Below are 12,647 nucleotides of genomic sequence, written 5' to 3'. Positions count from 1 at the left end.
ACTTACTATAAGATGATCCGTGGGATCCTTAATAGAAGAGCCGTTTGGAAGGGATAACAGAGTGTTAGAGGCTAAGCGGGACACAGGCGGATCTACCGAAGGAGATTCCGCCACACGGCCCCAATTGGACAGACCATCCGCAGATTTGGCTTTTAGTACCATCTTTATGCTGATGACACAACTATACACATCATCCCCTGACCTTACCCCTGCTGTACCACAGAACGCCACTGACTGTCTGCAGTCTCCAACATCATGTCTGCTCTCTATCTGAAACTCAACCTCTCCAAAACTGAACTTCTTCTGCTCCTGCCATCTACTAACCTCCCTAAATCTGACATTTCCCTCTCCGTGGGTGGCACCATAATAACACCCCGACAGCAGGCGCGCTGTCTGGGTGTTATGTTTGACTCCGATCTCTCCTTCACCTCCCATATACAATCTCTTGCCCGCTCGTGCCGCTTACACCTAAAGAACATCTCTAGAATCCGCCCTTTTCTCACCATGGAAACAACAAAAACCCTCACTGTCGCCCTGATTCACTCCCGCCTGGACTACTGTAACGCTCTATTATTTGGCCTCCCCCTCACTCGACTTTCCCCTCTCCAGTCCATCCTTAATGCAGCAGCCAGGGTCGTCCATCTGGCTAATCATTACTCGGACGCGTCTGCTCTTCGCCAGTCGTTACACTGGCTGCCCATTCATTACAGGATACAATTCAAAGTACTTTTTCTCACCCACAAAGCTCTCTACAGTGCGGCACCCCCTTACATCTCCTCCCTCATTTCTGTCTATCAGCCTAACCGACCGCTGCGCTCTGCAAATGACTTCGACTAACCTCTGCACTCTCCCACTCCCGATTCCAAGACTTCTCCAGCGCTGCGCCAATCCTCTGGAATGCTCTACCCCAAGATATTAGGACCACCCACAATTTGCATAGTTTTAGGCGCTCGCTCAAAACACATTTGTTCAGAGCGGCCTATCAGATTCAATAATCAAAGTCATTTTATGTTTGTGTGTGCGTAGCCCATTCACTATCTCCATCTATCCCCCACCCCCTGAAGATGGCTGGACCATCATTGTAAATACACACCTGTGCTTTGTATCTCCCCCACCTCATTGTAGATTGTAAGATCTCACGAGCAGGGTCGACTTATTTCGCTTTAATTATTGTATTGTTAATGTTGTTACTTATGACTGTTGTGTTTGAAACTGTCAAACTGTAAAGAGCTGCGGAATATGTTGGCGCTATATAAAGATTATTATATTATTATTATTTACTACGTAGCTCAGGAGAAAAAGGGTATCTTGCTTTCAAGCCCTTCTGCCCTGAAAAACGTTTGTCCGGGTGCTCTCGGTTTTGCTGAACCAGGTCCTGGGGTGAGAGGAAAACACTTTATGAGAGTCTGGCCCGCTTAAAAGAAACCTTGTGATCCGAGGGTAAGACGGGTTCGTCTTCTATTCTCCCAGGGTCTGATTGACAGCCTCAATCAGGCTATCTACTGACTCCTGAAACCCAGGAGTCTCTAAATTAAGGGACCCCTCTGAATCATAGTCTGACCCGAGTTCCCCGCTTTCTGCTGGGGAAGGAAAGCGAGAGACGGAACTCCAGGATGCTGATGCACCTGATGGCCCGGGAGACGTTGTGAGATTTCGCTTCCCCCGTGTCTGCCTAGTGTGAGCGCGGCCCCTGCAGGCCGGAGGCCCCTGAGAATCCGAGGCTCTCTCTAAGACAGATGAACTGCTGTCCCTGACTCCAGCCGGGGACTGAAGGGACTCGATCGCTTTCGTTAGGGACGCCATGGATTGGAACCACCCCAGTCTCTGCCAGAGGCAGGAGTACCCGCCGGGGAGATTGCAGGGGAACTAGCAGAGGGGGGCTCCTGAGCGCGTTCGGAGTCACAAGCCTCACAGAGACTATTGCTCTGGGCATGCGGGAAGGCAGAACGACAGGCTACACTAACGGTATATAGGACCGTGTGAGACTTGATCCTTCTAGACATAGTGATCTGTAAATGCTCTACCCATGGCCTTAGACTTGGAAAAAATAATGCTTCTGCTGTCAGGCTGGAGGGAGAAGCACTTACCCCAGTCCTGTGTCCCCCGCATGCAGTCCGAACACAGAAAGACGAACAAATCTGCCACCTTTATCTTCACTTGACCTCAGGGGGCCAAAGCCGGGGCCTCGATTTGCCCCAGCGAGGAGAGGAGGGGGAAGACCAGAAGAAGACACGCCGGAGGGGCGGAGCCTCACAGCGCCGTCTGTCCAGGACGGAAGCCGGGCCTGATTGACCCGGAAGTGTATCCGGGATGCTAGGCCGGAGGCTGGAGCCTCTGGAAAGCCGCACTGGACCGCTGCAGCGCTGACAAGCGTTGGACGAACAGCAGCGCCGACCGGAGCTTTGGAGGACTGCGGCGCCGCATATTAACCCGGCGCCAAACCGGCGCAGAGATGCTCGAACCTGCCTAAAAGGTAATCTGCGCTGCATCAGGAGCCCCCCTTTTGCAAGCTGAACCCTCTGTGAAAAGAGGACCAGCGTGGGTTTTAAAAATCTAGCAGGGGGAGAGCAGAATACACGATGGTGCAGGAACCCTAGTTCCATTTTCTGCCCTGGGATAAGGAGAGGGACCGTCCACCACCCCTCTATCACCGCTGCCGAAACATAGGTGTAGAAAGCAGGGGGGTCACACGGACATCTGTGGGCACCTGTACAGCCTATGGTCTTAAATACCTTAGGGTGGTCAGGGCCAAGTCCGGCTTGCAATCCCATGTCTAGGATACGTGGAGGATACTCGCACGTGCTTGCCCGTTGCTGGTTTGGGGAGATCGGACCCCCTCAAAAAAGGGTCCGTCGCCCCTCTCAATCCATATGATGTAGAGATGAAAAAAGAGTCCAAAGGATCCGGGACCCAGAGGTGTGCCTCCTTCAGTCACCAAGCATGAACTGGATTCTCTGGTAGCCAGTGTCAGGGTGTATACGACGGAGGAGGAGCTAAACTTTTTTTTTTTATGTTTACTTAGTGTCAACCTCCTGGCGGCACAAGCATACACACCACAGTCCTGTGTCCCCCAATGAGGCGAAGGAGAAAATAGAAAAACAGGAAAACCAGAGAAAATCCGAACAAAAGTATATACACAAATAGTCATGCGGTCGTATGATATATCTGGAAATCTCAACTCCGCGATAGGGAACCATCAAATATTCTGTAATCACATGTATATAGCATATATAGCACATTCATAAGTAAATGGGTAGCATACCGTACTGCAATTTTAGGAGCGACAATGCCGCCGCCGCTTGGTCAGAGTCTAACGTGAGCCACCTACTCTGTAGATATAATAAAGTATATATGTACACGTGCTGTTAATCAGAGGTCGGTGGTGGTGAGTAATGCTCACTACTAGGTAGGATTACATTGGGTGGTTATGGTAAGTATGACCCTCCGGTCAGGTGGAGAGGGGTGAAGTATCGCAAGATGCTGTAAAATCAAGCATGAAAATTCCCCTCAGATCGTGCCTGTATATAGACATCACATAGCTGTGGGAGAGAGTCCGGGAGTCCATTACCTTGCTGGCTGTGTGTCCTCGGCCTGACGCGGTGTCCACTGCTTGTCAAAGGAGTGAGGGATGTGTGTCCTGCTCCGTGCAACCGCCTGTGAAATAGTGCGGTAATCCTGTGTTCGCTAGTCCGGAAGTGACGTTCCGGAAGCGAGTCCAACGCTCCAGTGGGTGGGCATGCAGCGTTCCAGTGAGGTCACAGGAGGTGGTGCTCCTGTGGTCTTAGTGACGGAATGCCTCACCACCGGAGCCCGCATCAAAGTGGGGGTTCTGACCTCGAACGTACTATCCCGTCCAAGGTCAGAAAGGGGTTAATATTGTTCACCAACCTCTTGACTGCGTATAATGACAGCAGCATATTGTTGGGTTTAAGTTTGTATTTTTGTACTGGTAAAAGAGTTTTAATGTTGTGAGTGTGAGATAACTGAACCATGTGATGGGGCGTTTTATATAAACCCTAACTCACTGGTATAACACTAGGTTATGACTAAGGGGCATATTTGGCCCTAAAACGCGTAAACCCGTGTCTGGGTCCCCTGCTATTTATGCCATTTTTCTATTCTCGGTTGTCCATGCTTTTAATGAAGATTTTGCAATGAAGCTTATTGGACTGCAACCTCTTGGTACCTCATTGAAATTCTTGTTTTTGAAAATGTTGTCCCCGCCAATCCTTTAGAATCTGAAGATGTCAGAAGACTAATTGAGCGACATTTTATTGCACTCTTTCCAGCAACTAAAACAATAAAGGTCCCCCAGAGAAGATGTCTTGTATGTTCCAAGAGAGGAATGAGGCATGATACCCGCTATTATTGCCCACAATGCCCATCATTGCCGGCCTTATGCCTCCATGGCTGATTTACAATCTTCCACACAGAACCACGTTTTTAGACTGTTTTGACATTCAAGCATGTGGTTTATTTAGTGATAGACACATTTGAGTAGAGCTGACATAACAATTTCCAGGGGTAGGTGGGGGGATGTCTCTAGAGACACAAGCTGGGCACAATATATTGGGCACTACAATGACATTTTTGCAATTTCTGCTCTAAAACTTCCACTACGTGTTTCTGGAAATCAACCATGTAGAGAAAATGGTCTCTATATCCATAGATGAATTCCCAGAGGGGTGTCATTTCCAAAATGGGGTCACTTCAGGGGGGATTCTGTTACTTAGCGGCTCTCCAAAGTGCCATAAAAGCAGAATCCCCCCTGAAGTGACCCCATTTTGGAAATGACACCCCTCTGGGAATTGGAAATGACACCCCTCTGGGAATTCATCTATGGGTGTAGTGACATTTACCTATCTACCTATTTTCCAATGTAAAATCTGGGGTTAAAACAACATTTTAGTGGTAACATGTTATTTTTTCTTCACTGCCCAATGGTATAATTTTCTATGGCACAGCTGTGGCGTCAGTATGCTCACTGCCCCACTAGAAGATTTCATTCAGGGAAGTATTTTGTAAAATGCAGTCACTTTTGGGGGCTTATGCTGTTCTGGCACCTCAGGGGCTCTGACAATGTGACAGGTCACCCACAAACAATTCCAGCAAAATCTGCTCTCCAATATGGCGCTCCTTCCCTTCTGAGCTCTGCCATGCACACAAACAGTGGTTTATCCCCACATATGGGATGTCAGCATACTCAGAAGAAATTGAACAACAACTTTTGGGGGTCCAATTTCTCCTATTACCCTTTTGAAAAAATAAATTGAGGGCGAAAAGATCATATTTTTTCCACAAAAAATTATTTTTTACTTTCACAGCTCTACGTAATTAACTTCTGTGAAGCACTTGAGGGTTCAAAGTGCCCACCACACATCTAGATAAGTTCCTTGGGGGGTCTAGTTTCCAAAATGGGGTCACTTGTTGGGGGTTTCCACTGTTTAGACACCTCATTGGCTCTGACAATGTGACATGTCACCCACAAATTCCAGCAAAATCTGCTCTCCAATATGGCGCTACTTCCATTCTGAGCTCTGCCATGCGCCCAAACAGTAGTATTCCCCCATATATGGGGTATTGGCGTGCTCAGGAGAAATTGCACAACAAATTGTATGGAGCAATTTCTCCTGTTACCCTAATGAAAATGCAAAATATGGAGCTAAAAAGATTTGTGAAAAATGTTATTTTTTTTTTCTTTCCACAGCTCTACATTATAAGCTTCTGTGAAGCACCTCTGGGTTCAAGGTGCTCAATACACATCCAGATAAGTTCCCTAAGGGGTCTTGTTTCCAAAATGGTGTCACGTTACTCTTGCGAAAGTAAAAAAAATTAGGTCTAAAAGAAAATTTTTGTGAAAGAAAAGTAAATGTTTATTTTTTCCTTCCACATTCCATTCATTCCTGTGAAGCACCTGAAGGGTTAATAAACTTCTTGAATGCGGTTTTGAGCACCTTGAGGGGTGCAGTTTTTAGAATGGTGTCACTTATGGGTATTTTCTGTTATATTGACCCCCCAAAGTCACATCAAATGTGATGTGGTCCCTAAAAAAATGGTTTTGTAAATTTTGTTGTAAAAATGAGAAATTGCTGGTAAATTTTTAACCCTTATAACTTCCTAACCAAAAAAAATTTTTTTTTCCCAAAAATTGTGCTGATTTAAAGTAGACATGAGGGAAATGTTATTTATTAACTATTTTGTGTGATATAACTGATTTAAGGGCATAAAAATGAAAATTTTGAAATTTTCAAAATTTTCGCTATATTTCAATTTTTTTGAACAAATAAACGCAAGTTCTATCAGAGAAATTTTACCACTATCATAACGTACAATATGTCCCAAGAAAACAATCTCAGAATCACCAGGATTCGTTGAAGAGTTTTAGAGTTATGACCTCATAAATTGACACTGGTCAGAACTGAAAAAATTGGCGCAAAAGGGTTAATACTTTGCTGCACAACCTCTTGAGGCAATCACTGCAATCAAACGATTCCTGTAACTGTCAATGATACTTCTGCGCCTCTCGACTGGTATTTTGGCCAGTTGTCTCGTGTTTGAAGGTTGCCTTTTCCAGACGGCTCTTCAGCTCTTTCCAAAGATGGTTCAGAATAGTCCAATGTTTTCCTCTTAGCCATTCTTGGGTGTTTTTAGCTGTGTGTTTTGGGTCATTATTCTGTTGCAAGACCCATGAACTGTGACTGAGACCAAACTTTCTGACACTGGGCAGCACATTTCTCTCTAGAATCCCTTGATAGTCTTGAGATTTCATTGTACCCTGCACAGATTCTAAACACCATGTGACAGATGCAGCAAAGCAGCCCCAGAACATAAGAGAGCCTCCTCCATGTTTCACGGTAGGGACTGTGCTCTTTTCTTAATATGCTTCAATTTTCCGTCTGTTAACATAGAGCTGATGTGCCTTGCCAAAAAGTTCCATTCTTGTCTCATCTGTCCATAGGACATTCTCCCAGAAGATTTGTGGCTTCTTAAAGTGTAGTTTAGTTTAGTTTAAAGGGCGATGAGCAAGGCAATCCTTGGGATATGGAAAGCAGAGAAGATCGTGCCAAGCATGTTCATGGTGGAGATCTTCTGAGCTGCCAGTAGACCACAAACAGTGCTCCCAATACATTGTGCCTGCAAATAATTCCAGCTAGATCTGCATTCAAACAGCTAAATGGCGCTCCTTCCCTTCTGAACACTGCCATGTGCCCAGAGAGAAGTGAACAATCGTATGTAGGGTATTGTGAGAAGTTGGAAAGTAATTTGTAAGATCCATTTGCTTTCTATTATCCTTTGTGAATAATTCCAAAGTTATCCCCACATAAAGTGACACATGTCAGATTGTAAAAATGGGGTCTGATTAAGAACACAAAACTGGCTGCAGGAAGAGGATAAATCAGAGTATTCTGGACACTACTGTAATCAAAACCTGACTATAGATAATAACATCTACTGAAATGCTCAAACTGAACAGTCACCATCAGTAATAAATGAGGAGCTAGTGGTGAAACCTCTCTGGGGTAATTAGAGCACGGGGCTCGGTGACTTCACAATCTAAACTATCGGAAGCTCCAATATTTTCTGTCAGATGACTTTCAAGAAGAAATATTACACATTTAAAGAGAACTGTGTATAATAGTGCAGAGCGGAGATGTCTTAAAGGGAACCTGTCAGCAGGATTGTGCTCAGTAACCTACAGACACTGTCAGGTCGGTGCCGTTATACTGATTACACCGATACCTGGTGATGAAATTCGTCTTGTGGTTGCTGTTTAATCTGTATTTGTAGTTTTCAGTTAATGAGATTCTCGTGCTCTGAGGCGGGGCTGTGGGCGGGGCTTTATGTGGTGCGCTGATTACATATGCATCTGTATTGGCTTATGACAGGTCGCTGGTCCCTCACTACATGGGCCGACAGCCCCTCTGCCTTTGGATCCTACACCCTGTGGCATGACACGTGGTCTCGATCGCTGCCATGGAGACCCGATGTCGTCACGACGACATCAGGGTCTCCAGACCCGAGAGGCTTCCTCTCATGCGCAGTGATGATCAGGAAGCCTCTCAGGTCAGTGTATAGAAGGAGAATGTTGTGGTCTAGAGGCAAAATGGTGATCATGGTAATACGGCCGGACTACACCACCGATAAAGCAGCCACAGCCGGTGACTGAGAAGAATCTGTGACTTCTCTGCATTCAGTGGTTACTACTCACCTGGGTAGTCATATGTAGGAATCTCCTCTTTACACCACTCATCCCCCCTCACATATGTCTCTGTAGTATTAATATGGGTCAGATCTTCACCCTGAAACAAATATTATAAAAGTCACCGACAGATGGAGAAGTCCCATCTATGATCAGCTCTAATCCTGCCATCTCCACCGTTCTCATTACACAAGTATAAAACATATAATACTGGTGGATAAAACAAGACTGAGCACAAGACCTTCACCGGCGTCTACACATCATAGGGGAGATCTCCTGACACCTTCTCTCCATCTACCTGATGATCCTGAGGAGCATTGAGATCTTCTTGCTTGCAGTCCTGTGGAAGACGAGGACGGGGACATCTCTCTGGTGCTGTCCTCTTACTGGATAGATCTGGAGGAAACACATACAGGGACTGAATTCATTCTTTACATACAGATAATTATAGGCCATGTGTATTTAGTCCTGTCTATTACCTGGAGATGTGAGGGGCTGGGGAACCTCCATTATGACGTTCTTGTACAGATCTCTGTGTCCTTCTAAATACTCCCACTCCTCCATGGAGAAATAAACAGCGACATCCTGACGCCTTATAGGAACCTGACACATACAATGATACCGTCATCCCCCCGATCCCTTCATAGTGTTACTGTATAATGTCCCAGCATTCCCAGCAGTGTCACCTCTCCAGTCAGCAGCTCAATCATCTTGTAGATGAGTTCTAGGATCTTACGGTCATTGATGTCCTCATGGATCAGGGGGTGAGGTGGAGGCCCCGTGATTGGGCTCAGGGGTCTTCCCCATCCCTCAGACACAGGGTCCTGACAGCGATCGCTAGAGGTCTTCTTCACCACTGTGTAATCCTGGTAATGGAGAGACACATTAATAAATCTCACTACAGACATTTCCAGAGTCCTCACCTCTGCAGTTCTGTCCATCTGTTATTCCCATAGATAAGAATGATGTAATGTGACGTCATCAGAATTTCAATTTCTCACCTCTCCAGTAAGCCGGAAGAGGATCTCTAGGGTGAGGTGTAATATCCTCTCCACCATCTTGTCTCTGTCCATATCCATCTTTGATCAGGAAAATTTTCTTTTGTAGAAGATCTTCACTGAGAAGATCCGATATTGTAGAGACCTGAATGAGAAGATGAGCCGATGTAACATCATAAGAATCCTGTGTAATAATACAATTACTGGAGATAATAAGGGAAACATATGAGGAGATTTATTATTTTACAGTATTTAGTTTCCTTCTTTACATATACTAATAAATCCTATATATTTAGGCCACAGACAACAAGCAGTTTCTTCCTCGGAGTCGGCAGCTGAATACGTTCCTCATAGACTCATCTTCTATAACGCTAATTCTCGTCTCATTTACCGACCCTGGAATCGGCATTAGCAATACTGCAGGAGATATTCATTACACGTACTAAAGGTAGTACTGGAAACGTTTCAGCCTGTATCAGGCTTTCATCAGTCACATGCTGTGCCTTTCAAAGTATATCCATAATACTGATTAGGACGCAGATCATACGTGATGCAAAGGATGGCCGCCTTATATGGAAGTGGAGTGGTTATGACCAGAGAAAAAGGCTGTGGAATGCTTCTCCAAAGACATGCATAAGGCTCGAGGTAGTGACCTCAAACAGGCCGGCAACGGAATCCGGGGCTGGAGGGAAGCCGCTCGGTGGTATATGATCCCCTCTCAGACGCGGTGTCCACCGCTTGTCTCTACTTAAGTTGAGTGCGAGACTTCTTGACGGTTCTATTATATGGTTTGGGTACCTAGTCTCTGCACCAGATGATAGCAGTGCACACGGTGTTTATTTTCATATATTCATTACACGTGACATGAGAAATAACTACTTCATGATGAGGACGACATCTTCATCTTCTACTACAGCTCTAGAAACATATTTGGCCAGAGTCGGTCACTGACTCCATCACCACCAGCCGTCTATATGAAGGTTTCCCGTCTTCCCCGCACTGTAATCTTCTATCACGTTAGATCTCAGATCTGATTAACACACAGAATTTTGTTTATAGTCTGGGAAGGGGGTAATACCCATGGAGCTTTCCAGGCTAGTAATATCAGCTCAAAACTCTATACTTAGCCTTTATTGGCTATTAAAATGGGGGACCCCCCAAAAAGTGACGTAGGGTCACCTATATTTAATAACCAGCCAATTCTGGCACTTAGCATCTCTCTTCCCAATTGCCCTTTAGTGGATATCGCTGAAATTGTGATGATGGGAAGGAGAGGGTGACCAATACCACACCCCACCGAGCCCTGTCAATTCATAAGCATCATAGCAACCGAGTGGGCTACAGTTTTGGATGATACACTCCTGCCTATCCAACTATCGTATGGTAAATATCTCATAGATCCTGGGTTAAATTGTATTTGCACCAAGAATGATGCTAAGTGAGTACGTATTAATTGTCGGTGGTCGGAGGTGGTCAGTGAGGTGGATGGTACCATATTGTGCATGTAGGGGGCAGTACTGTGGGAACATTAAAAAGTGGGGGGATGGCAGTACTGTGGGGACATTATACTGTGTCTGTGGGAGGCCACTATTGTGGGAACAAAACACTGTGTGTGGTGGGATGATGGTACTGGGGGAACTTTATACTGTGTGTGGGATTATAGTGGTACTATGAGATTATATTGTGTGTGGGGGTATGGCGGTACTATGAGAACATTATATTGTGTGTGGGGGTATGGCGGTACTGTAGGAACATTATACGGTGTCTGGTGGGATGGAGGTACTGTGAGAAGATTATACTGTGTGTAGGGTATGGCAGTAATGTGAGAAGATTACCGTATATACTCGAGTATAAGCCGACCCCCCTAATTTTGCCACAAAAAACTGGGAAAACTTATTGACTCGAGTATAAGCCTAGGGTGGAAAATACAGCAGCTACCGGTGAATTTCAAAAATAAAAATAGATGCTCCATACCGTTCATTATTGCCCCAAAGGAGGTTCCATATAAATCTGTGCCATATATAATGCTCCATACCGTTGATTATTGCCCCACAGATGATCCATATATAGCTGTGCCATATAGAATGCTCTGCACCGTTCATTATGGCCCCATAGATGCTCCTTATAAAGCTGTGCCATATATGCTCTGCACCGTTCATTATGGCCCCATAGATGCTCCTTATAAATCTGTGCCATATACAATGCTCTGCACCGTTCATTACTGCCCCATAGATGCTCCTTATAAAGCTGTGCCATAGAGTCATGGCCAAAAGTATTCACACCCCTGCAATTCTGTCAGATAATACTTAGGGTTTCTTCCTGAAAATGACTGGAAACACAAATTCTTTGGTATTATTATCTTCATTTGTCTTAAATGAAAAAACACAAAAGAGAATGAAGCAAAAAGCAAAACATTGATCATTTCACACAAAACTCCAAAAATGGGCCAGACAACAGTATTGGCACCCTCAGCCTAATACTTGGTTGCACAACCTTTAGCCAAAATAACTGCGACCAACCGCTTCCGGTAACCATCAGTGAGTTTCTTATAATGCTCTTCTGGAATTTTAGACCATTCTTCTTTGGCAAACTGCTCCAGGTCCCTGATATTTGAAGGGTGCCTTCTCCAAACTGCCATTTTTAGATCTCTCCACAGGTGTTCTATGGGATTCAGGTCTGGACTCACTGCTGGCCACCTTAGAAGTCTCCAGTGCTTTCTCTCAAACCATTTTCTAGTGTTTTTTGAAGTGTGTTTTGGATCATTGTCCTGCTGGAAGACCCACGACCTCTGAGGGAGAAACAACTTACTCACACTGGGCCCTACATTATGCTGCAAAATTTGTTGGTAGTCTTCAGACTTCATAATGCCATGCACACGGTCAAGCAGTCCAGTGCCAGAGGCAGCTAAGCAACCCCAAAACATAAGGGAACCTCCGCCATGTTTGACTGTAGGGACCGTGTTCTTTTCTTTGAATGCCTCTTTTTTTCTCCTGTAAACTCTATGTTGATGCCTTTGCCCAAAAAGCTCTACTTTTGTCTCATCTGACCAGAGAACATTCTTCCAAAACATTATAGGCTTTTTCAGATAAGTTTTGGCAAACTCCAGCCTGGCTTTTTTATGTCTCAGGGTAAGAAGTGGGGTCTTCCTGGGTCTCCTACCATACAGTCCCTTTTCATTCAGACGCCGACAGATAGTACGGGTTGACACTGTTGTACCATCGGACTGCAGGGCAGCTTGAACTTGTTTGGATGTTAGTCGAGGTTCTTTATCCAACATCCGCACAATCTTGCGTTGAAATCTCTTGTCAATTTTTCTTTTCCTTCCACATCTAGGGAGGTTAGCCACAGTGCCATGGGCTTTACACTTCTTGATGACACTGCGCACGGTAGACACAGGAACATTCAGGTCTTTGGAGATGGACTTGTAGCCTTGAGATTGCTCATGCTTC

The 12,647-nt window shown here is 45.3% G+C and overlaps 1 protein-coding gene across 1 annotated transcript in view; it reads right to left on the bottom strand.

The window, feature by feature from the left end:
* LOC143766833 (uncharacterized) overlaps window positions 1–12,647 on the bottom strand; it is a 68,309-nt gene that overhangs the window by 37,591 nt on the left and 18,071 nt on the right. The window contains exons 2-6 of the mRNA XM_077254817.1: window positions 9,202–9,343; window positions 8,887–9,066; window positions 8,680–8,803; window positions 8,499–8,596; window positions 8,210–8,300 (exon numbers count right to left, since the gene is read on the bottom strand). Coding sequence (XP_077110932.1) covers window positions 8,210–8,300; window positions 8,499–8,596; window positions 8,680–8,803; window positions 8,887–9,066; window positions 9,202–9,279 — 571 coding nt within the window. The 5' untranslated portion in view covers window positions 9,280–9,343. The remainder of the gene's footprint in view (window positions 1–8,209; window positions 8,301–8,498; window positions 8,597–8,679; window positions 8,804–8,886; window positions 9,067–9,201; window positions 9,344–12,647) is intronic.

This window comes from Ranitomeya variabilis, chromosome 4 (assembly GCF_051348905.1).
Source record: "Ranitomeya variabilis isolate aRanVar5 chromosome 4, aRanVar5.hap1, whole genome shotgun sequence".
NCBI lineage: Eukaryota > Metazoa > Chordata > Amphibia > Anura > Dendrobatidae > Ranitomeya > Ranitomeya variabilis.
Note: the sequence above shows the minus strand (reverse complement) of the source record. Positions and strands in the feature narration are given on the sequence as shown.